A 26,540-nucleotide genomic window follows, 5' to 3' on the forward strand; every position below is an offset into this window, starting at 1 on the left:
AGAGCTGGTAAGGAACAGGTGATTGTTATTATGTCCTCATATGTAAAACCATGGAATTCAAAGAGGGTGTACTTTCTTTTTCACATGACTGTACATACATACAATATTCTGCATGTGTGTTTTTAATAAATTAATTCTGTAGTATTAGATTATACTTACAGCATTTTTTATTATTATTCAATAATGCTATTTGTAATGAGTTTTAATATACTGAGCATCCACTGATTTCTATAACAAGTTTTAGAAAACGTCTTATTTGTGACCATTTGTTGCCAATGTTCCCAGCTGTTTGAACTGCAAACTGTAACGATAGATAATGTTACCTTGGTAATATAAGAATACATTGTAGCTACTGAGTTACACTGACTGATGGATTGATTGAAACTGAAAGTCAGCCATTTAGTGAACCCTGGGAAGCAGGATCTTTGCTGATCGATCATGGATAACAAATTGATCAGCAGCTTAGGTAATTTGTTTTCAATAAAAGTAATCAAAGTCTGCATATAGTAAAAAAATAAAAAATAAAATATAATAATAATATAAAATATATATTTTTTTTAAGTGCTTCTTGGATTGCTTCCTAAACCTCTTAAACATCTTAGATAGACTTCAAAGATAGCATGGCTCGTCTTCAAATAAACCACGTGTCAGGCAGTGAAAACAATGGTAGAGACATTTCTGCAAGGAGAGTGGCAGAGAAGGGAGCTGGGAGCTGGAGACAGGAGGAAATCCTAAGAAGCAGCTCTCTAATGCAGGAAGAACAAACAATAGTCCAGGCAATCGGGGGCCTGTGCTGGAGATGTCATCTGTTTCTTTAAGGGCTGCCTCTCCAAGAGCAATACTGAGAGTAGGATGGGAAGCATTAGAAATAGGAGACACAAAAACATAATCATCCCCAGAAGGCGTGTATCATAAATCATCAGTTACATAAAACAAATGTTTATTTGTTTTTAGCAAAATACATGCAAAAAAAAAAGCAAAAGCACTTATCCTTATTGGTGTTGCTTATGTGCATTTTGCAGAGCAATTTCTCGCTAGGAATTTGCATTGACCTGGTAATTCCAGGAGCCAGTGTGGAAACTGTTAGCATCATCATGTCAACTTCCAAAGCTGCTTCTCAGCCCAGAAGACTGATATCTTAACAGAACCACCGTGTCAGATAAAGTAATGCAGTGCAGAAAAACAAGAGGGATGTTTCATGGACTGCTAAAGGAAAAAACGTAACAACTGTGTTTTTACTGGAGTGGTTTCATTTGAAGCGATGTCACGAGGGACTGCCCCTGCGTGGTATGTGTCAAGTCAAATCTAATAATGATGGTATTTAGGCAAAAAAACAGAAAATGTGATAGCGAATGTTAATGCACTAAAAGGTCCACAAATGATTCATTTTAGAAGATGAGAATGAAACTGTCAACAAAGAGATATAAGTATTTCAAGGTAAAAGCGGTTCCCGGATTTCAATCAACAGGTTAATTCAGATATAACACAGGTGAAATATAGCCTTCTGTGTAGTGCTCCTGGCTGCACATGGAGATTAGAGGAGGCCTGGAAATGCTCAGTCTCTAATATTCCAGACCCTTATCTGCTATCCCACATTGTACTTAGATAATGAAGCATTGAGGCCAAGCAGTTGTCAAGACTCCAGGAAGTAGAAAGTAGAAATGGCCTGTAAAATGATCTAGAAGCCAAGTTCATTTTTAATTCTTACAAACCACATTCCACATTCAGCTGCATTGAGCTTTTTTTTTCGCAGTGACAATCATATTGTGAGGGTCCATAAAGAGGTGTTGGGAGCAGCATGTATCTGCTGAGAGGAAGGCGTGTGCAGGACTTCATTGATAGGATTGGGTCGCATGAAACCCAGGGATTTGGCCTACACATGTGCTGATTAACTACTTTTTTCTTCTTGGTACCTGTTGAAGCAGTTAGTGCCATTCTCTTCAATATTAAACCCTCTGGTATCTTTTTGCTACATTCCTGCTGCCTGAGATACAGAAGCCAAACAAAAAGAAAACGAACCACTATGAACTTACAGATGTAGCAAGACTTAACATCGCGAGGATCATGGTTGCGACACCAAAGGATTACCGCAGGGGGAGTCCCATTCAGTGGCAGATTTCTCATTAGGTTGAGTGGGCTATAGCTTAGAATGGCAATTTTTGGCAGGGCCGCAATTTTTGGGGAGAAAAAGTGTGTGTGTGTGTGTGTGTGTGTGTGTGTGTGTGTGAGAAAGCCTTACCTTTTCCGGAGCAGCCCCCTCCTGTAGTGTTGCGTCGTTATGGCGACCCAACATCACATGACGCTGTGACGTCAATGCGTTAAGACACAGGGCGCATACAGGCGGTAGAAATGTAAGTCTGCCACTGGTCCCATTGAGAAGTATGGACCCCCCGCATATGATCGTAGCAGACGCTGTCCCCAGTACCATAGACTTTTGCTTGTTGGTCCGTGGCGCTGAGGGCAGTAAGTCTTGCTACATCTGTACAGATATGATCGTGCCACTGACTACAGTGATAACACTGCTTATTACAGGGTCATTCAAAATAGACTTTTTCTCCGATCATTCAAATCAAATATCAATGCTGACAAATATCACAACATGTCACAACATATAATTTAATGAAGGTTGTAGTCCTAAGCACATTGTGGGGGGTATTGCTGATTAACGTGTATATTTTTCCAAAAGCATAGTGCTGGGGCTCACACACACAGGAACGAGCATGTGGTTATCTCACTGTATATTCCATCCTGTGAGTACACAGAGTCAAGTTGGGAGGCCACTTTACTTCAACACGGTGGTTGCCTCTGTCCTAGTTAAATCGGTTCCACCCACAATAAATGTATGATTAACTTTTGTTGAATGACATGAAGCATCTCTTCTTACATTGAATCCTGGGAATTGAGAGCCTCACCCTTACATTGCAAGTAGATGGGAAAAAAACAGTCATGTCGCCAGTCTTTTTGTTAGCCAACTTTATCCCCCCCCCCGCCCAAAAAAAAATCTTGCCATCGTCTTTGAGCATGCAGGTATTTAACTCTAGCTGAAAAAGTGGATATTCAATTAAGGGAAGCCAGTATACAACTCTCCCTTCAGCCTCAATGGTGGCACTGACATGGTGATTTGTCTCTTATTGGCACTGTCATTTGGTGTCTATTGAGGCCTATTACAGAAATATGTATTTAGAGCGTTTCACTGTGTGCTTGAGTGAAAGAGAAAGATATTCTTGTTATCTCTTTTAGTGCTCCTACTGTTTCTTGAATGCCGCAGGATCGCTGAGCACATTCCTCGGCCCATACCAGGTTCCTTAGTTTGCCGACTTTCACAGGGAGAAATATTTGAAGCAAACTCCGTGCATAAGTGATATAATAACGCCAGTGTTCCTGTGGGGTGTTACACACGTCCTGCACAGCTACACTGCGTTGTGATTTTTGCTATTATTACTAGTTCAATGTAAATAGTGCCGGCCATATTCCTAGCACTTAAAGTGGCAGTCCCTACTAGGACTGAGCTGTATTAAAGGCAGTGACATGGTTAAAGAGTGAAATCTCGGTTATATTACTTTTTTGGAATCAAAACCTGACACCAATAAATAGTTTGCTTGTAAACATGGTGGCCTGTGCTACTCCCTTGTCTGATGTTACTGTGTTCAACAACAGTTTGCCCTGGCAGAGCCCCTTTATCACACCCCTGCTTCCGGAGGTACTTACCTCTGTAGTGGGTGTCGGTAGCCCCTCCAGGGTTCACATTATGGATGCTTTTCAAAGCACCCGTGCCAGGTGGGCCAATAGGAAGCTGTGACATCACCCGTGGCGGCTTTCTATTGGCCCATATAACTAGGGACTTTAAACTGCAGAGAACTGCAGGAGATACCGGCGCCCCCCTTCGGAGGTACGTATCTCCAGAAGCAGGGGTTCCCCGGAGCTGGCATTAACGGGGTTCAGCTCTGGGGACGCCACGATTCAAACCTGTATTAAAAAAAAGGAAGAAGAAAAAACTACAACAAAACAGCTTGCATTGCTCCTTTAACACAATCACTTGCAGACATTGAATTTACAGGCATTGGTTTTGTACTTCAGATCCCTGCACTGAAGGGTTAACGGGTCATTTTAGAAACGGGTAAGAAAATGAATAGGCCTGGGCAAAGAACCAAGGGAAATATTTCGTTTTTGGTGTATTTGTTTTATCTTTGAATGACACGGTTTGCACAAGGACAGATAGTCCAGCCGGGACTGGTTAGTGTTCGGCCTAATCTCATTTCCTCTGAATACTTGGTACCTGCAGTGTGGATGCTGTGCGGCCTGACTCCTGCTCCTGAGTGTATAGCATCTCAGGTTGCCAGCAGACAAAGGCTTATTGTTGTGAATATCACCAGGAGAAACAGGTTCCTGTTACATGGCACTATTATCTTAGCCAGCAGGCTTTGTTCCACCCTCTAATCACAGGTGCAAAACAAAGGCATTACATGCATAAATATAAAGGTGGAAGTGCAGCTGGTCTGCCAGGTTGTTGCATAAGATGACATTTCCACCCTTGCATGTTTTTCCTGTTGTTTTCAGCAGTGAATATTGAGCGCTTTTTTAAGGTTACATGACCTGGGAGACTGCGAGGGAGCTCCCTTCTACGCCAGATACCCAGGACCCCGCATGAATAACACACAAATAACGACAAGACAAGGTCTTTTTTTTTTTTAACCATTAAATAATTGGTAAGTGGTACCTCCTCCAGAGCGCTCGCCCAAAAAGGGTTAAAGGGCAAAGGTCCTTGAACTGATCACCCGTGACACCCAAGCCGGGCCCACGTGTCCTGGCCGTTGACGCGAGTGGGCTCCCGGAAGTCACGTTTAAATGAGACCTGCCAACTCGCCACTTTCAGCCCCATTGGGTTTTACCAAGTACAGAGCCCCTTCTGGGAAGAATAAGCACACTTACGTCCCCTCCCCCCAACTGCAGCTGTGACAGAGGCAACAACCACCACCACACTTGGGTAACCTTATGGGTAACAAAACGGAGGCTTATTTCCCTACCATCAAGGAACTTCAGTCCTTATTCTCATATTTCTTATAATTATTATTTATTTAGTTTTCTTAATAAACTTCAAACAATAACAACCACAACAATATACGCAAAACAGTGACGGGTGGGAACAGCTGCCCCAAAATAACCTCCCCTGACCCGCCCCCCGACCGCGTCACCCAAGGCAACTCAAGTCCTCAAGGGGCCACCAACAGGTCGGGTTTTCCGGATATCCCTGCGTCAGCACAGGTGGCTCAGTAAAGGCAGCCACTAGTGCTGAAGCAGGGATACCCTGAAAACCTGCCCTGCTTATGGCCCCTTGAGGACTGGAGTTTCCCACCCCTGGTCTACTTGCATTGACCCTGCTTGCACCTGTTGCTGGTTTGCAAAAGGACAGATAGTCTGTGTCGGACTGTTGCAGTGAACTCCCCCTCTTTGTTGCAGAACAACACCCATTCAGCATAGGGCTATTGCAGGCACAATTACCAGTGGCTCTGTTACACAGACATCAGAGCTCTAGCTGTGCCTGCTGGACACAGTAACCCTCTGTTGGAGGGCTCCAGCTCAGGCGTAGGTCAGACCAAGTGGGCGGTTTGTTATGACAAAGAAATAGTAATGTCAAAAGGCCGAAAATTGTGAACTGCGATATCATATTCAAATGGTGTCCCTTATAGGACCTAGAAATGAATGAATTCCAGTGACATGGGGTACAATCCGGTGGTGCCAGCAACCCAATGAGGGGGAGGGGAAAGGGGCAACGCATTTGCCTCAAAATGCCAGACAACTATTTTAAAATATATATGTTTAAAGCTGCAGTTCAGTCAATATCCTGCATGTGTGGTTTTTTTTAATAAATCATTTCTGTAATAAGAAAAAATACTTTTAGCATTTTCTGTTTTTAAAAAAACAACTTTGAAAGACCAATTTTCTTGTATTCTATTTTAACAACCATTTGCTAAGGCACTGCCCCTTCATGTCCTGTCACAAGCCCTGGCACACCCCTTTGTCAGCCCTGCCCTCCCTCTAGCACATGTCAGTGCAGGAGTGCTCATGAATATTCATGAGCTTCCACTGAGCGACAGAAGCAGAAAAAAAACCAGATCCCTTCACTAATGATGTCACCAAATTTCGCCGATCAATACATGGAGAACGAATTGACCTGCAGCGATACAGTTCTTTAGGTAATTAGAGATTGCCCACGTGAAACTATTGAAGTAAAAAAAAAAAATCAAAATAAAAAAAAGACTGAACTGCAGCTTTAATAGCTTGCTAAACGTTGTAATCCCAAATATAGACGAGGTTACAGCTGCTACAGCTCCTCCCTTGTATGTGAACCGATTGTTACTTTGTTACATAGTAGATGAGGCTGAAAAGAGACAAATGTCCATTGAGTTCAAGCTACTATATGTTCCATTTATTGCAGACCACTATAAGACACTCATCCTATACTGTATTTGTATTTGTATAGATCCAGAGGAAGGGAAATTAAAAACCTCAGTGAAACAAAAATGTCGCTTAAGGGGAAAAATGAATTCCTTTGTGGCTGCAAATCAAATTTCTCCCTGAATCAACATATTTCTTGTTTAACTTATTTGCTACATACTTGTATACTTTTATTTTCTAAAAAGATGTCTAACCTTTTCTTAAGGATAGCTATTGTATCTGCCATCACAGTCTCCTTCTGCAGTAAATTCTACATTTAAACTGCCCTTACTGTAAAGAACCCTTTAGTTAATAATAATAATAATAATTGTTAGTTCTTGTATTGCGCTGCTAGTTTTACGTAGTGTTTTACAGAGACATTTTTGCAGACACAGTCCCTGCCCGCAGAGCTTGCAATCTATGTTTTAGGTGCCTGAGGCACAGGGAGATAAAGTGATTTTGGTCACAAGGAGCTGACACCAGAAATTGAACCAGGCTCGCCTGCTTCAAGCTCAGTGCCAGTCAGTGTCTTTAATCACTGAGCCGCTCCTTCTCCCATTGAGCAGGCTTTGTCCTATACTGCAGACGTTAGTGACTGTGGGCATCAGAGTGGCTACAGTATCTGAGTAAAAAAAACAAAAACATTTTTGCCGGTTTTAGGCAGAGTTCTTCATGATTTTTTTTGTCAACTGCAAATATTCAAACATCTCCTGGGTTGAAATTGTGTGTGAATATTTTGCATAACTTGTGAAGACCTTTAATTATTGTACAATAATTGTATACAGCTTCTTGGTACAGCATTCTGTCTCCTGACACGTGTAACCCACTTCTTGCTATGAGATTGCAATAAAGAAAAGTTGCAGTTGCGTCTATAATTATTATATACGGATATTTGGGCAGAGTTTTAGTCAGAAGAAATGTAAGTGCCACGGCTAAAGGAAATTGAGAAGCAAAAATAGACCATTTATTAGAATTTTTCTTTTATTATGTGGAAAATTACATATGGTAGGCCTACATATGGTCTATAAAACTCCCTACGCATAGCATTGACATTATGTAATATGCAACTTTAAACTCGCTTCCTAAAAAGCCATTGGTCTAAATCCAGTTGTTCATACTCTCTGCCCCAGCGAGGGTATAAATTTGATTATAAAACAAATGAGCTAGCTTTTGAAAGTTGATTTTTTCTCAATATTACTGCAGCAACAGCAGGATTCTCATTGGTATGCCTCCTAATTTAAACCAGTCCGAAACCCAGGCAGCGTGGCTCTGTTGCCTGGGTAACGCGGCCTATGCAAAAGGAGCTCCATTTGCACAGCAAAATGTGTTATTAGTGTGAGCATTACTGTTAACTCCTTTGCTGCTTGAGGCGACTGAGTGATATTCCTCTGAAAATAGCTCCCTTTAAAGAGTTTTGACGATAGAGCTATTCTCTGGCAACAGGATGGCGAGGAAACGTATTTAGAAAATAACTTTATATTAAAAAAGAGGAGCTGTGGTTTTTTTTAAATAGAGAGCAGTGGTACTCCTTCATATCCCTAGTATCAGTGCTGTTTAACCACTGAGAATGCAAAATAAAAGACCAGGAACGGATGAAGCCGTAAATGTAGTCGGTAAACGTATGCAGCTTTTTATTTTGTTTCCTACCCGACTGTATTCACAGTCTGGTCACTGAAATAGACCCATGAACTCTCCTCAGTGATTTGTACTCACTGATCTGTAGCTGGAGTGCACTTATAGATGATCTCACATCTCATTGAAACTTGCACTATTACATTAAATGTTATTATTTTATTCAGAAACTTCCAATCTTATTCTGGTTCTTGACAGTTAATGTCTCTACACAGATGAGGGAGATTTATGGTTCTGAACTAAACCAGTTTCAATTCAATTACAGCTAACTTGCAGCCTATGATTTTACTGAAACTGAAAAGTACATTTTTCTCCAGTCATTAAGACTAATGGAGTAATTCTATATTATCCAAAGCGGCCATTTAGACTGTTTTCATCCGAAAAATCCCTATTGATCTCAATGAGGCTTTTCGGACAATACGGCAGCAGCTTCAGACAATAAGAAATAAGGCCCTGAGGTGGTAATTCCACATGCACCAAACCGGCTGTTTGGGACTTTTTCGTTTGAAAATCCTCTTTGATTTCAATAGGCATTTTCGGCCCAAAACAGGCCAACTGCCACTTTGATGGATATAGAATTACACCCTAAAACTTGTACGAAGTTCATACTGTAATTACCTTGTTGTGCTGATGGAGTACGTGGCCCTGGCGTCCGGAACACGTTCTCAGCTTTTTAATATAGTGTCCAATAATCTCTTTCTGCTAAAATGAAGTTTTGCGTAATGGACAAGAGCATTTTTATAAATGTCATTTTTAGAATGATCGTATCAGGTCTGTTGAATTCTAGGAAGATGGTTACTTGCAGATGGCAGTGCACTGTATAGCAAGGACCTGATTTTATGGATGATGAAACTATTAAATGTTCTTGACATATGAGAAGGTACGATGGCACAAATTGTGACACAGTACATCATGGACCTACACATCCCAGTTTCTGCAAGCATACTAAAGGACTTGAACGTTTTTGCTTACCTGTGTGCACCATGGGAGGCCACTCATTCACTGTGGAGGCCAGCGCTTGAAAGACTGCGTCTGCTGGAGAACCTCTTCGGATTGTGGAGAGCTATGCAAGGCATTGTTGGTCACAACTTCGGGCAGCAGAATGGTGATGGACAGCTTTGCTACTGAAGAGGTCCTTCAGCTGCCACAATCTTCCATCTCCACATGACACCCCCAATTTTCCACTCGGCCCAGTCGAATGGACACGTGAGTTGATGCTGTTAAAGCTCAGAATGATACTCTCAGTAGGAGGGATGGCTGTGCTGTGTAGGATGTCACCCAATATCACCCTGTAACATTTGAAGGCCTGATACAGCCCTATCCAGTCTCACTTGTTATTACTAATCGCGAGGCAGTGTCACTCATTTTATCAGCAGTGTTTCACTAATCTCACTTTTTGGAGTATTTTTCTATGTCTGTCTGTTTATTTATTTATTTCAATCTCCGAAATCTCATTAATTTGGTTCTTTGGAAGCAGCCACCTGTCAGTGATTTGAAAATCCCAGAATGGATTAGTTACTCCTTCATATTTCTAATGTAGCTACCATGAGTATCAGTCGAAAACTGGGTATTAGTCGTTTGCATGTTGCCTCAATATACAATGTAAACTATTTGGGGTAAGAAAATGTTGTGCATACTGAGCTCTTCTTACAAATATTGTTACTTTTTATTTCAAAACCATGAAATATGCAATTTGTCAATAGGCAACAAGTACATGCCTTCATATGGGAGAGGATAGCAGCTGGCAAGAGTAATACAAAAATAAGCGTAGAAAACCTTAGCTATAGCACAAAAAAAAGGAAAGAATGGCCGTGGACAGCATAATAAGGTTTGCTGAGCAGTGGCATCCACAAAAAGGGACATCTTAAAATAGTGTGTACTGCACCATATCAATTTGTTTAGATTACAGATTCTCCAACATATGAACACCAACATAAAAAACACTGGCACAAGCACGTCTCATAAGAAATAGCTGAAATGGGGTAAGAAACACGTGGCAATGCAATTCTAGCGTTTTTGTAATGCAGCAATGAGATATCGTTCATTTGGAAAGTAAACGGAGGAGAATATTTTGCTCGTGTAAAACCTCATCCTCTTTGTACCGCTGACCTCCTCCTTCTCCCTATGGGACTCGTGATGCTTTGTCCTGGTCGTGCAAGCCTCATCCCTGCAGTTAGACATACGTAGCGCTGCTTAATATTTGTATAGTGAAACGCGGGCAGCTCTACATCAGCAGGGACTGAGAGAAGAATGCCTGTATTCTTCTGCAGTCTGAGGAACAGGAAACACCAAAGGACAAAGCCCGGATCGTCGCAGATCTGTGGTCCACAATACGGTACTTCTATGCATATGCATACTATTTCTGTCTCTCAGACACAATAGGTAGTAGCTTGAATTCTTCTTATACTGTGGACATTTGAGGGGATGTGTGGTTACTGGAGGAGAGCAGGTGAATGTTCAAATTTGGGGGGGGGAGGGGAGTCACTGACCAGCACATTTTCAACTTGTTTTGGCAATAGAGAGCTGCTTAGCTATTTATAACCCAATCAATGAAAATGGGTCTGTAGGGTGTGGCATAAAAAGACGTGTGAAGGTTTTTTTGGGGGGTGGAAAGGGTGTAGAGAGTGAATGAAGCACCATTTTGCACATTGAAGCTACTTACTGTACTACTTGGTCCACAAATATTTAAGTTACACTTTCTCACTGTGCCCTACAAAAGCATACAATATAAAGAGCTGTGCAAAATAGAGATGGGTTATTAGTACTGTATGTGGAAGAAATATCATGAAAGTCCTTCCAGGAAAAAAGAGTTGTTAAGTGATTGTGGTACCGTCGGGCTGCATGGCTGTGTATTATAGCACAGTGGTCTTCCGCCTTTGTTCCTTGGTAACCTGGGACTTCCTACTATAAAGTTATATTTATAGCGCACTGCTGTAGATATTATGTTTTATCATGGAAGTTAATGAAAAGTGCATCTGACTACTGTAATACTGGAATGGTTTTCTATAATTATGGAACTGGTGGTCTGCAGAATGAAATAAAGTTTTGACGAGGTTCTGCGTTGGTCAAAAGCAGCCGTCATTTTGACTGCGCAGCTTAGAGAGGCTGCGGCATGGTTGCATTGATCGAGCAAGGCGTTACAGGTTACAGGTCTACTTGCCAATGAGGGTTGGGTAGGGACATAGACATGAAAGAACAGCTTGCTAGAGCCAATCTGTAGTAAACTTGTTTAATGAGCAGACCTTTTTGTTCTCCAGTTTATGTTGTGAAACAGAAGTTGGTTTAAACTAATGTTTGACAAGGAAATCATTACCTTGACTAACACAGTCCAATAAATCTGTCCCCTGTTCTAAAAACTAATTTGTTAGAGGCATTGAGCGCTCTGTTGTGTGGTGAGAGGATCTTTTAATCTGCATCATCCCCATGTGTACACATGCGTGTGCACAGCTGTCTGTATCTTTTATGGGGTTACCGCCATAGAAAATAGTCACTAACGATAATTCTTCTCTCAGGCCATTTACTGAGGACTGGTTTTGTATACATGTATATTTTATTACGTTTTTCGTTTATTTATAAAAATGTTTTACCAGGAAGTTATACATTGACACTTACCTCTCGTTTTCAAGTTTGTCCTGGGCACAGACTTATAATGACAATACATCGTTACACGTTATATTTACAGACATTTCATGGACAGGTAAGGACAATATATGTTATGGACGTGTTTAACAGTCAATTAATAGCTACAGACAAGATTAAAATGTGAAACAGCGGATGTTTTGAAAGAGCTTAAACTAAAGGCGGATTTGAGAGTCCCTGGTAGGATGTTCCAGTTTTGGGTGCACGGTAAGAGAAGGAGGAACGGCCGGATACTTTGTTGAGCCTTGGAACCATGAACAGTTTTTTGGAATCAGATCTCAGGTGATAAGTGCTGCATGTGGTAGGGGTGAGGAGCTTGTTCAGGTAGACGGGTAGCTTGCCCAGAAAGAATTTGAAAGCAAGACAGGAAAGGTGAACTTTACGCCTAAACTCAAGTGATGACCGATCTAGTTCTTGGAACATTTCGCATTGTAGTTACATTGTAGGACAAAGTGGCATATTGAGTTGTAGAGGGTGTCTGGATTACTAAATTGAGTAGCAGATTGACTGTACGTCACACATACAACGTCAGTACAAAAGCTGCCTCCTGCTCCTCCTCAGTAGTCATATAAAGATGTAGCAGATGTTATTACGATAATAGATATTATAACGCCAGCGTGTTATTTAACAGTACAGCTATTGACAACAATTGTTAAAGACATAATGCATGCATTAGTTAAGGCATTATTTTGCGTGTTATTTTGCGTCAGCGGCGGTAATAAAGCCTGCTACATCTGCAGCATACCCTTCTGTCGGAACTATCCGAACTCCACTGACTCCACGTCAGTCTGCAAAGAAATAATACTACTGTGGAAGGTAATATGAGGGGAGAGCAGGTAATGTGGAATGACTATCACATGTAGCATTTATCAGTGTCATGGGGGAAAAAACCTCATGACGGAGTTCTTCTGACATAAACTACAAAATTAGAGTGATTTCAAAAATAGAAATAGGGCATTACATAGTTGCAGGTGACTACCACCTGATTTCCGTTTTTCATTTTTTATGCAAAGAGCAAATACATACAAATGCAGAAAATCCGTTTAAAAAAAACAAAAATAGAAGTCCACAAACATATTGCCTGTTGCTGCCCCTCTGTTATTTAAGTAATAATCCTCGAAGAACAGGCCATTACTGATTGGATAATGTCCGAAATTTTTAACCAATCAGAGAGCAGGGGTTTCAATAATGCCCGGAATTTACCAGCTTTAGCCTATAATGAAAGTAACTTCTTTTTTTATATGAGACACTTATTGTAAATAGTATTACTTGCTCTATATCAGAGAGAATAAGTAACTGCCTCGATCCCGGCTACTCTGGTTAAAGAGCATATTGTTTTTGTAACTCTCTGGCATTGACAGCTATGCCGAGGGGATAAAAGTCTTGCCTAACTCAAGCATTACAAAAGCTTTAACAAAGATACAATTAGCACTAAAGGCTAATCTGGGCATTACGCAATGAAACATACAAATTGTATGACTTGTATCATAATAGTGATGATCGGGGTGTGGGATTGGCGTTGGCGACAGTCAGAGGTATTTATCATATTTTGCTGTGATAATATCTAACTTGAAACACATTAATATAGACATTTAGTCATCACTAATCTATATATTATCCATGTTTGTTTTTGTTATTGTAAGGAGATTAAGCAAAGTGAAAACGTGGCGTTCCTTTTGCCGAGCGTTTTGGCCCTATTTATAAAATCTTCAGTTTCTGCCTTGAACGCCACTAAATTCCTAGCGGTTAGAAATTACATTTTTTAAGCCCGCTTTTTGGGTGCAAACGGTGCGATGTCTCAATAAATAACAATGACCATGCGCCATCACTATTGTTTTGACTCAGCTCATAACTCTACCTACTGGCTCATGAAACCAGTCCCGCCATCGTAACAGGACGCAGCGCAGAATACAAACCGGAGAAATGACAATTGTTCCTTAAATCGCCGTCTGGGAGGAATTTTTAAATGTCTAAAAATGTCTGGGATTTTGCCATTGATTATTCTTTTTCCCCAAAGAAGAGAGGCCGGGAGTTGAGAGGCCTCAGGAATAGGAGGTCAGGGGCTGTGAGGAGGAGGAGGAAGGGGGGAGATGTGAGGAGAGGGGCTGTGAGGTGGAGGAGGAAGGGGGAGATGTGAGGAGAGGGGCTGTGAGGTGGAGGCCAAGGGGCTAAGAGGAGTAGGAGGGGGGCTGTCAGGAGGAGGCTGGGGGGCTGTGAGGAGGAGGAGGAAGGGGGAGATGTGAGGAGAGGGGCTGTGAGGTGGAGGCCAAGGGGCTAAGAGGAGTAGGAGGGGGACTGTCAGGAGGAGGCTGGGGGGCTGTGAGGAGGAGGAGGAAGGGGGGCGCTGTGAGGGGGGGGCTGTCAGGAGGAGGCTGGGGGGCTGTGAGGAGGAGGAGGAAGGGGGGCGCTGTGAGGAGGGGGGCTGTGAGGAGGAGGCTGGGGGCTGTGAAGAGGTGGAGGAGGAGGGGATCTCTGAGGAAGAGAGCATGAGGAGGGCTGTGAGGTTTAGGGGGGCTGTGAGGTTGAGGGGGAGGGGAGCTGAGAGACATGTAACATGAAGCATATGACATTAATACAACACGAGTTGGTAGATACTGGTGCAAATACCCCCCTCCCCGCCCTGTGGAGTGTCCTCTTCTTTGAAAGTTCAAATATGGTAACCTTAATCTAATTATCCTTTTAATTGGCAACAATTATGTCAATGAAGACATCACAGAAGGGATAATGGAAGAGGGTGGGGATAACAGTACATATTCGTAGGTTGAAGTATAGGGTTTATTTCTCATTTTGTGTAGACGGTACACAGAAGTATTTTAAAATGTATAGTTATAATGTCTGGGAGCTATTTATTATAAATCTTGACAGAGCTGTAAAATAGGAGGAAATGACTGGTTTCCCTGATATGGATCTCGAGCAGGCTTTCTGAGTGGCATATTGACTGTTTATTCATTGGTTTTGCAATTTGTAGATTAGTCCAAACTGCCGAGTTTCTCCTCACTGCAATGTCATCTCGGAGATAAACTCACTGTGCAGAACACAAACAGCTCCAGGCTCTTACTGTGTGAATATCTACATCGTATCCTCATTTACAGTTATACAGCAATAAATCCTCTCCCATACACACTGGATTTGGAGGCCTTTTTGAAATGTTACTGTTGTAGAGAAAAGTAATATTGAGCCAAGAAATAAACAAAGATGGGATTGAAATAATAATGTAACCCAGAAGTTGGGGGGGAGTTTTTCCAGACTAGAATGAGCAGCAAACAATACCTGTATAATCTACCTTGATCAGGGAGACCAATGTCAACATAATGACTGTAACTTTGTGTCCAGATGCCATTAATTGGCCTGTTTTTACTTTGTCTTTGGCGCCGGTAACTAGATTAAAAGCTATTTTGCGCAGGTAATGCTCCTGCATTGTTCAGGCTTCCTATAGAGTTTTGTGAAAAGTAGAATGATATGGCTGCCCAAGATAGTAATGTTGATACAGAGTTGTTGATGAGGGTCTTTCAGGATAACTGATCATATCTAGCGATGGTACAGAGACTGATAAGATCAGGGAGGTCCTAGTACATACAGTAAGTGCTCCTTATTCAATTTCTAGATCAGGGGTCGCAATCTTTTTCCCCTGCGCCCCCCTGCTGGCTTTCCCCTCTCCTCGCCCCCCCCCCCCCTTACGTTGATTCAGACGTCTTAGCGTCATGATGTCACATTATCATGGCAACGTGACGTCACATGACACCGCGTTGCCATGGCAACGCGTCACCAGGAGCGTCTGAATCAAGGTAAGTAAGGTTTACAGAGGCCCTGCAGCTGCCCCGGCAATAATTTAAATGCCTTCAGGAAGCGCACGGGGCCTCTGTAAACCCCGCGCCCCCCGCAGCGAATCTCACAATCCTCCCCCCCACCCCCTCTGGGGGGCGCGCCCCCCATTTTGCGCACCGCTGTTCTAGATATTAACAGCAATTACTAGAGGTATATCTGGCACACTTTCTTACTTGTACAGACATAATCAGCTGCCGGTGCTCACTGGATTAGGGAATGTCCTGCAGGTCCCATGTAGTAACACGATAAGAGAAAAGATCCTGGCCTGAGTGCCAGGATCTTTTCTCTTATCTAGATAGATAGATATTAATAGCTACGCTTTATTTGTCTTTGGCTCCCTCCTTTCCTTTTAACCCATGCACTGATGTACAGTAGCTGCCCTTGTTGTATGCTGCCTTCACTAGCCAGCGTGTAGCTGTAGATACTAGAACCAGACATTGCTCTCCAGAAGAGATCCTTCCAATGACCTGCTCACCTCATGTTATCAGCCAATGTTATTAACTCCCTACTCAGGTGACTCCCAAAGGCTTATCACATTGCCTTCTGACACTGTTGTGTCAATTGTGCGGTCCCTTCTAAAATAAAATAAAACCCATAGAGGAATAATAATACACATCTGGGTCCATCGCCATAGTAGTTTTTTGGCTGTCATTCCCCCTGCTGTCAACAGCTGAATGCTTTGCTGTGAATTCATGCACCAGTAAAATGTTTCAAGATCCCTGAAGTTTTCTACTCCAATGCAAGCTGCAATTGTCCTCTGTCAAAGAGTGTTAGGGCCTTATTCACTAAGTGTTGGCATATGTACAATACACAGCAGTGACCAAAAGAAACACAGAGACCCAGAGATGTCAACCCAAGGATGAAAATCTGTCAGATTTGGGGGTTCGGGTCCCAAAAAACGGCATTTTAATAGAAATATACAGGTTTATGAGTGGGACTCTTTGGAAATGCTGATGTGAAAACTCAGTGAGACTCACCACAAGTCAGTGAAAGTTGATCAGTCTGTAAACCTGTATTCTAAAGATCTGTGGTCATGATCAATTATAGCAGTGTTTTTATTGTACTGTATAAGCGTACAATTAGTCTAAATAAAAAGAAGGAAAAACAGCGGAGTTACGCAACACCACCAAAGGGCACAATGTGGCATCCGTTTTGTGACAAATGATTGTATGAGGCCACTAACCCAGGTCTAATACACAACTGGAAGGTAAAGAAAGACGCAAGACTGCAAGCTAAGTAGATGCAGCCCTAACGCCCCCCCCCCCAAACCCAATACAGAATTATCACTCGTATAAAATAGTATCCTGATTGCTCTTACATGCAATTGTGTTTACCATTTAAACAGGGGTTGCCTCGCATTCATTCATATGGGTGTTTGCTTCCCTTCCACTGATCAGTAGGACTGGCATTTACATTGGGTCTGTGCAAAATGTTTAGTTCGAAGACCCTCAATAAGTTTTACTTCTGCGTATATAATGTACCAACTACATGCTTGTTTGATAGCCAATATAATTACAAGATTACAAAAAAAGGGACTAGCCATGTTATAACCCAAAAATGAGGGAAGGCTCAGAAACATACAGGGATAAGCTATTATTACACTATCAACTATCTAATTTAATGAATCCTATAGCTGTTAAAGAGGTGTACAAGGCATTGTTGTGCATTGCAGATCCCCGAGCACTACGGGGCTTAAAAATTGTTACCGCGGTTCCAGTTGACTTTTCTAGTGTGTGTCTGCGCTGTGTTGATTAATATTTAAATAGAATAAGAGATGGGAAAAGATCAGTAATGCCTCACAGCTCTGGACACCTGTCACCTTTTCTGTGACGCAGGGTTGGGAGAGGTGGGCAGAACTCCTTCGCAGATGGTGGTCAGGGCTTAAAAATATATACGTGATGTCATGGCACCACGTGGTGCCAGTTGCCACGACAACGAGACATCGCGTGACGCCTCGGCGCCACACGGTGTCCCGTTGCCATGGCAACTTGCGGCTGCGTGATGTCATGGAGAGGCTCATTGCCATGTTGATTTGAAGGGGAGGATGCAGATGCCGGGAGGATGCAGGAAGATGCCACCGCAGGGAAGGTAAGATAAATAAATATATTAAAAAAAGATACATCTACAAAATGTTATCTCCGGGTTAGCCTTCAATAGAAGGTGGTGACCCTGCTTGCATCACACGGGGGGTTACACATGCGTCCCCAAAACCACCGTGTAAGTATTTAATCATATGTTTTCTCTCATTTGATACCTCTGCAAGGCGTTCTGCCAGCACCGCATAAGCCCCCCTGCCTGATACAACACACGTCATTTGTCTGAAATCCTCAGGAGGGTTATCTAACGCCTTTCCTTTGTTTGCAGCGCTCTCGTACGCCGGAGCAGCTTATTATTACGTTTACGTGCAGAAAAGACGGACGTGACGCGTGTCTATTAATCACAGGACAACTGTCCTGCTAAATGAGCACGTTTCGTGGGGCTAGTCTCCTCTAGGTAATTAATACTGGGGTCTCAGTATGAAATCGGTTTCAGTAATACCACCTCCATGAATAAATATTCCATCCTCTGGAGATTGCAGCCATTTTTTTGCTGTAGGATTTATACAGCTGGATCACCCATCTTACTAACGAACATGTCTAGTGCCGGCCCCGAGCTTGTCATGTATCTGCCGAATGGAAAGAGGAGGAAAGTTATGGCATGCTACAATGAATACATCTAATTAGAATATACGCGTCCACTAACTCCCCTGTCGCAGTTCCCATATAATTCACAGACTCGGTAGCTCTGTATCGTTAGTGCATCAAAACGTATCACTTTATTGCCAATGGACTCGTGGTAATGGACATTGTTGGGGATTCATAATGACTGGAATTTCCCGTTTGGCTTTGCAGTACATGTCTCATAAACGTGGTATATATTTATTTTTTTAACAAGTAGGAAACGTTTCAGGCAATAGATCTTGTTTCTGAACACCCCACTTTGAGACTTTCTGCAGTCAAAATATCTTTGAATGTGTAAACGTAACACCTCACCATCGCCTAAGAATGAATGCAGGGTCCTGTACCTCCCTCTGCATTAGATACCAGCAATTTCACTGTAGACTATTAGGTGCAGACTTGTGCCTGAAATATTAGGTGAACATGGGAGGAACATTGTATTGTACTTTCCGTAGACTTGTTACATGTACTAGACAACTAGACAATATAAGAAAGAGTGGTGAGTGGAATACTATCCATGCACAGTAGTCTCCAATGACATAGCACAGACAGGCTTTGCAAGGTGGTGCAGATTATTGAACAGCACACACACACAGAACAAGCACATGAAAGCATTCTGTGCGTGTGCACGCAAATCAGCACAAGCAATGCCTCTTTTCAGCTTCCGAAATCTATTCTATGGGATTTGTCTCTTAGGCCGAGTCCACGGTCCCTGCTGGCGTGCTGAGGCGCGCTGAGGCGCAGGGAAAACGGGTGCTTTCCCTGGCCTTGCGGTTGCTTACCGCAAGCGCTCTCAGCAGCCGTCAGGGGGCGGTCCGGGGGCGGTCCGGGGGCGGGCGCGTCACTGGCCGGGGGCGGGCCAGTGACGTCACGGAGCTGGTTCGCCCTCATTGGGCGAACCGCTCACGTGACCGGCCTGTCTCGCCGGCAAGCGGGGGAATTTTAAATTCCCCCAAGACCTGCGCTTCCGCAAGCGCGCGTAAGCGCAGGTGAGCCCCTACTAAAGCCGCTCTAATTGCGGCTGTAGGGGCTCAGTGCTGAGCGGGAGCGCGCCTCAGCGCGCTTCCGCCAGCAAGCACGTAACATGGCCGAGGCCTTAATTCAAACACGCTGCTTTGGCCTTACACATCCCGGCATGCTTTCATTTGTAAATGTAAATCTGCTTATCTGTCCATCCTACCCCATGCCCTTTAAAAATGAAGTGTCTATTCACTACGACTCCACTACAATTAACAATCTTTAACGATTCACTAATGGTTTTGAAGCTCGGTTCTAGGGCCTGTATTGGTTCATAGAAAATGCCATTGTATGCAAGTTGTGATTCCTTCTATTGGCACAGAAGAAATACTTATGGGTTTGGTTTAACACGCATTTTAATCATTCATAGGTCATTTCTTTTATGTTACTACAAGGATCAATAAAATGATCATATATACCCAAAAGTTGCCACAGGGAAGAAGTTAAACTATTTTTGAGTAACGTAAGGATTCCTTATGTAGATGGCCTTTGCATGTTGTGTTGTTTTTGGGCGTCCTCAGCTATTAGTTAGCAAAAATATTTGAATATATTTGATGCTGGAGAATGTAAGCATCACTTCAATACATGTGTTATATATATGTATGTATGTATATATGTGTGTGTGTGTGTGTGTGTATGTGTGTGTGTGACCCTCCCTGCCTGGCTCTTAGGGAGGTTACATAGGTGTCTGTGATATTGGCTTCTCAGGATGCGTTGCATGTCAGCATGTTGGGTCCGCGCAGGCTGGGCTCATATGCAGATGGAAATGATGGGCGCCAGGAACTTTATAGTTTGGAAACAATCATTCCCTCAGGATCCTTATCCAGCCACTGCATAGTGGGTTTCTTATGAATGTCGATCCATCTGAGGCTCAGGGCTACGGTTGGGGTAACCACTAAGGGACATTGGCCTCACCTATGGAAGTCTGTAATCTTCAATTCTATCATGGCCATGGACATTACTTCAGTGGGGCACTTCCCTGATTACATAACAACAAATGGGGATATATTATATACATTATCTACCTCCTTACTGGCAACCTATTTACATGACATAACTCTGAGGCTCCTCCATCTGTCACTCCTCCCTGGAACCTGCGTTCTAGAAGCTTCCCCGTTTCTATCTATAGCCCAGTCTGATGTCACTCTCTCTAGACAGAAAGGTGGTCGGGCTTAACCTCTGCTGCCTCTCCCCAGTACTATGTGATAGGGAAGGGGCGTTACCATGTATGGTCCCACACAGTTAACCCCTGAAGGCATTAGTAATCCGAAAGGGGGTTACATATGTTAAAAACATTTAAACTCTAAATATGGAGTGTATAGCTTCTGGTTCTTTATACTTACGCCCGTTAATCACTTTAGCGTTTCTTCAAAGGTGGTTCAACTTGGGTTCCTTTATCTGATTTGTAAGATATTTGGAACAGAAGGATTTGGCTACTTAGGTCAATGCATTGAAGCCCTCTCTGTTACTATAACGGGATAAGGCTGTTACCATCAGGTTATTGTGTTCTGAAATCATGGAATTATTGTTCCTTAGCACCTATAGTACTTGGCCTAACCCCTTCTGAAAGTTGCATTTAGCTTTATTTAACAACTATGCACATTTAAAGTAGCAGTGCAGTGCTTGTTTTTTTATATAAAGTATATAGGATTGAAGTAGGGGGTCTCCATAGCTGAACCCCGTTAATTTAAACTCCGAGGACCCCCTGCTTCCAGAGACACCTCTGTAGGAGTGCCGGTATCTGCAGTCCGAGAACGTGTGTGCCTAACATAATGGCGGCGTTTAAATGTCCTGTGTCACGCGGGCCAATAGGAAGCCGTGACATCATCCATTGCGACTTCCTATTGGCCCGCGGGACCTGGACATTTTAACTTCCCAGAGATACCGTCAGCACCTATGGGGGTATCTCAAAAAACAGGGTGTCCCCGGAGCTGAGATTAATGGGGTTCTGCTCCGGAGACCCCCTATAACAAAAAAACATACAAACCAAGAAAAGAAATGCAACCTGGATTGCTGCTTTAAGGAATGAACTATAGACGCAAAATGCTTCGAAAAATAACATACGCACGATGTAAATTAAATAATTACAATCAAACAAATATAACAAAACAGATCCTTATACAAAATATCAAGTTAATATGTACAGCACTGTCACACCAGTATTCATAGCGAGCGCTGCTCTGTAAGGCTGCAGCCCGGGTGAATCAGAGCGCGCTGACGCTCATTTTGCTCTGGCGATTTGTGTACTGTTAGTGGCGCGCGTGGGGGGGTGGGGGAGGGCATGTCGGGGGCGCGGCCGTGACGTGATGGAGCTGGTTCGCCCTCGTTGGGCGAAACGCTCACGTGACGCATCAGCGAGCAGCAAAATCAAGTTTGATTGTCTCGGCACGCAGCAAGCTCACGGGCGCGCGCTCGCACCCGGAACAAGCGCATTCACAATTACCACTCTGATCGCGCTAAGCATGAGCGCGCGCGCTTTGCTTCACCCTGGCCGCAGCCTAAGGCTCCGCTCATGGTGGTGGCGTCGCTACGTGCGCGCGCACTTCCGAGACTCTTACCTGATTTTCTATTGTAGTTCCTCAAGTGCCCGCGGCGCTAAGCGCGTCGACATTGTGGCCCGACAAGTCAGTTTGAGATTTCGGGCTGCAGTTGCGTGACGTCAGCGTCACGTGAACTGGTTCAGCCAATAAGGGCGAACCAGCTTCGTGATGCGTTCGCCACGCCCCCCGCCTTGCCCCCGATCGCCTCCCCCATCTCCTGCAGCCTAGTGCACCCATCGCTGGGGCTGCAGGAGCGCGCCCGAGTCGCCACCATGAGCTCGGCCTAAGATATGCGTATGCAAAATAGAGCAAGCACCTCTCCAGGAGATCAAGATATTGTCCTTAAAGCAGCAATGCTACACCCGCCTTTATTTCTCTCTTCGTTTTTTCTTATAATGTATAATTCTACATTCTGACCTAAACTGGCTATCGTTTGGTGCACCTGTTATAATTCTGTAACAATCCTGATCATGTGCCTGACATGATGGCCGCCTTTCAGTTTCAATCAATCCTTCAGTCAGTGTAACTCATCAGCTGCAATGTATCCTGATATTACTGAGATAATATTATCTATTGTTACAGTTTGCAGATCGAACTGCTGGGAACATTGGCAACAAAATATCACAAATAGGAAAGTGTTGCAAACAGCTTGCACTGCTTGGGAAGTGTGCTAAAACCTGCTGTAGAAATCAAAGGATGGTTTAAAATTCATTAAAAATGGCATTGAGTCAAATTTTAATACAAACAAAAAAAAATTGTCACTATTATTACAGAGCTGATTTATTTTACCAAAAAAACCTATACAATTTCATATGTTTTGCTGCTTTAATCTAGGCAGTGTGAAAAACAATTCATACAAAGCTTTGTTACATACCTTATACATAATGATCAAATCAATATCAGCATAGAGAATAAAAAACAAGACTAAACACAGAGACAGGGAATCGTGAGAATGTATAGGGGATATACAGTACAGAGCATACATGATTGTGTCATATCTCTGTGTGTGTACATATATACAGTAGCGACATACTTTATCGCACTAAATGCCGGCGGCATGCCGGGATCTACCCCAGCTGCCGCCAGTAATAACCGCGCGCCGCCGCGTTTCCCCCACGCACCCCCCCTCCAACTCGCGCGCAACTTACTATGCTTCCGGACCCCGAGCCCGGCTTCTGCTCTGCCCCTCTGCTTCCCCGCACCCCCGCTTACCTTAATTTGATGTCCAGGGGTGTCGGGGAAGCCTGGGGAAGCCGGGGAAGCCGGGGAAGCCGGGCGCGCATGTGACTGTGACGTCACAGTGCGCCGCCACGCGCCGCGGCTACCCGCTTCCCAGCCTCATACAGCCAGCGGCATTTGCTCGAATAAGAGCTGCCGCTGCTGTATATATATATATATCTATATATATATATATATATCTATATATATATATATAGATATATATATATATATATATTTAAAAATAAACAAAAACAATCGCTAGGGAATATATCACAAGGAGTGTCCATTTAAACAATTAGAATCGTTTTAGCAGGACTCAACACTTTTTTCTTATCTCTGTCTCGTGTTCCCCTATAGCAAAGTCATTAAGATAAGATCTTGGGTATTTTGTGGTTAATCATTGTGCAGTCCCACTCAGAGATGCATTTTCTCTGGTGTCCGCCAGTGCTGTTTGCCCGTTCGATCCCTCCACATTTGCAGAGTATTTTTCCATGTCTGTTTGCTTGTGGTTTTCATGAGTTGTCTGTGTTTAAAGACGGAGAAAAATTCATTAAGCAATCTTTGTGTTTGAAGAGTTCCTGGACTTGGGGGATTGGCTCTCACAGCAAATGTCTATCCCAGACACAGTTGCACAGACAAAGCAAATAGCCATAATTAATTTGTTGGAGGTTAACCCTTTCAACACCAAAAGGGCCTGTCTTTTATACATTCACGTGTAGTGCTCAGCATACCCCTTGTGTGCTGATGTGGGGAAACAGGAAAACGAATCCTAATCGTTTTCAAATGAAATTTACAGCCAATAAAACCCAAACCCGAAACTGTTAGCATAAAGATAAGACTTTTTATTATAGTCATGTATCTCCCTTACTAACTGTGCTTGGCTCAGTAGCAGGATAACATACGGTACATACATAACACTGAGCATGCTTGCAGTGCACAAGGGAGAAGTATTGAGTTACGCTCAAGGCTGTAAAGCTGAATGGGGTTAGGAATCATTCCTCAAATTGTGCAATGGGGATGCTCCCAACTCCCAACAATACAAGGGAAAAAGAGAAAATGTGGGGCAGATTCACTAAACTCCGCTAAGTCAGGTCAACTAATGGGACGTTACCTAAATATTTAATGTGTGAGTACCATTTTTTTTGTCTGAGTGCTGTAGGTACTGTTCCTATTTTAGTACTTTGTGAGGATAATGGAGATCCACAAAGCAAATTTCACGCAAAAACAACGTCCGTTAGGGTCCTCATTGGCTTTCCGGTATGTTAAAATGGTTGCACACATACGTGTTAAACACAGTTCTACACATGCGCATTGACATTTCTCACATCCTTGATACAGAAGCACATCTGTATCTAATACAACCCATTCGCTCTTCCCCAAGGCATTTAACTTAAATGCTGGGGGAGCGCGACGCCTCTGTATGTCACTTACCTTGTCCCCTGCGGCTTCTAGTGACGCGTCGTCATGAAAATGTGACGCTGCGAGGTCACATGACAACAGGTTGCCATGTACAGCACATGAGGTCGTGACGTCAGTAAATACCGGAGGCAAGGTAAGGGGGAGTGGGGGGGGGGAAGGGAGAGCAGGCAGGGGGGCGCAGATGAAAAAGTTTGCGCACCCGCGGTCTTTGGCCAAGCTGGCAGAACCACTGCCATGTTAAAGAAAAGATGGGCTGACAGCAATCGGGAGATGAAGCAAAAGCTGTCGATCTATGCCCAGGCTGCCAAAAGGACAGGAGGAGCTCCACCGTAATCCCTATCAACACAGAGCGATGGAGGTAGTTTGAACCTCACATCTGGTCGGTCTGCCCACTCTGGTCGACATTTCCGACCTTCAACAGGAGGAAGCTGATAAGGAATTATTTAAATACTTATGACTAACATAAAAAAAAACACTGTCCAAATGATACCCCACACATGTTCTACACATAACTACATAACTCACCGATATTAAAATGGAAAGGATATCATAACCTAGGCATTAACCGGGCGATTTGCACACGCAAGTATAAGGCTCATTCTCTTGCTATAGTGTTTTTTTATACTATGTATACCAATTGACATTTTTAAACAACGGTGCTATGGTCACTTAAAGCAGCAATACGGGTTTCACTTAAAACTATATATATATATTCCAGGATTGAAGCAGGGGGTCTTCAGAGCTGAACGGTGTTAATTTCAGCTCTGTGGGCTCCCTGCTCCCAGAGATACGTGCCTCTGTAGGTGCTGCCGGTATCTCTGCAGTCAGTGGGCCCAACCGAATAGCAGCGTTTAAATGTCCCCGTGTCAAGCGGGCCAATAGGAAGCTGTGATCCAGTGCGGCTGCCTATTGGCTCGCGCAACTGGGACCTTTAAACTTGCCAGAGATACCGTCGCCCCCTATGGAGGTAATTATCTCTGGGAGCAGTAGACCAAACCTTTTATTTAAATACATGGTTTCCTGTATTTTTTGCATTGGTGTCTGGAATATTTTTGGGGTTACACACATATAAACAAATAGTTCATATAGTTTCTGATGCTTTCCATGGATTTGATGCTGTAAGGATTAAACTCACACTGTCAGTTCACGTGACTGTATTCTTGTTGCAGGGTTGATGTGGTTAGTAACGCTTCCACCTGGTTTGTTATTATGGGGCCCTGACGATGTTATGGCTTTTATCATTGGATTACATTTTATAATGTGATTTAATACATTTACAATCTGTGGATATATGTCTTTGATTCCTTTATTGTGGAGGGGTGCAAGTGAGTACCCCACATCGACTCTACTTTTTCAATTTTTTCCCTTTTTCTCGCTTGCACTGCATTGCACTTTTTTGCTTTTGACCTGAACAATTATACAGAAACTCATATTGTCTAGTCATTAAGTACAGACGTGTTCATCACCAATAGCCATGCTGGCATTAAACGTCCTGATATTCTTTTAAGTACTGCATACAAAATATCAGCACGAATCAACAGTTACAAGCTATGAAACGTATAAGTGTTGTGACAACCTCATGACTCACCTTTGTAACCCAATTACAGTAATAGCACAAATTATAGAGGGCCCAGCAATATTCTTTAGTGTTTATTAACCTCTGTATCCCTTAAAGATGTAGACACGTTTTTGCAACGTGTTGCTGTCCCATCTGACGTTGAAACGCTTAAAGTATTTAATTAATGGGCCTGCTCTCTAAATGTTTTTTTTTTTTTTTTTTAAATCATCCGTTAATGCTTCCTATGGGGGAATAGAAGAGGACATCTCAGAGTTTTACATGATCAAAGTTTTGCCATCTCAGATAGTGTGTACAAAGTACCTCTCAATAGTGCCGGAGTTCACCTAAAGCAGTGCTAGCCAACTCCAGTACTCAAGGGCCACCAACAGGTCAGGTTTTATGGATATCCCTGCTTCAGCACAGGTGGCTCAGTAGACAAATGATCCGCGGATTGAGCCACCTGTGCTGAAGCAGGGATATCCTTAAAACCAGACCTGTTGGTGGCCATTGAGGACTGGAGTTGGCCACCCCCTGACC

At 43.2% G+C, this 26,540-nt stretch overlaps 1 protein-coding gene across 7 annotated transcripts in view; it reads left to right on the forward strand.

The window, feature by feature from the left end:
- Window positions 1-26,540, forward strand: part of NHSL1 (NHS like 1) — a 258,599-nt gene that overhangs the window by 66,323 nt on the left and 165,736 nt on the right. Inside the window, exon 1 of one of the 7 annotated variants that reach the window (XM_075597813.1) lies at window positions 10,255-10,402. The exons of the other annotated variants lie outside the window; for them this stretch is intronic. Within the exon in view, the coding sequence (XP_075453928.1) occupies window positions 10,318-10,402 (85 nt within the window). The 5' untranslated portion in view covers window positions 10,255-10,317. Of the gene's footprint in view, window positions 1-10,254; window positions 10,403-26,540 lie in introns of those variants that run through there. 7 annotated transcript variants of the gene reach the window in all.

Source organism: Ascaphus truei, chromosome 4, assembly GCF_040206685.1.
Source record: "Ascaphus truei isolate aAscTru1 chromosome 4, aAscTru1.hap1, whole genome shotgun sequence".
Lineage (NCBI taxonomy): Eukaryota > Metazoa > Chordata > Amphibia > Anura > Ascaphidae > Ascaphus > Ascaphus truei.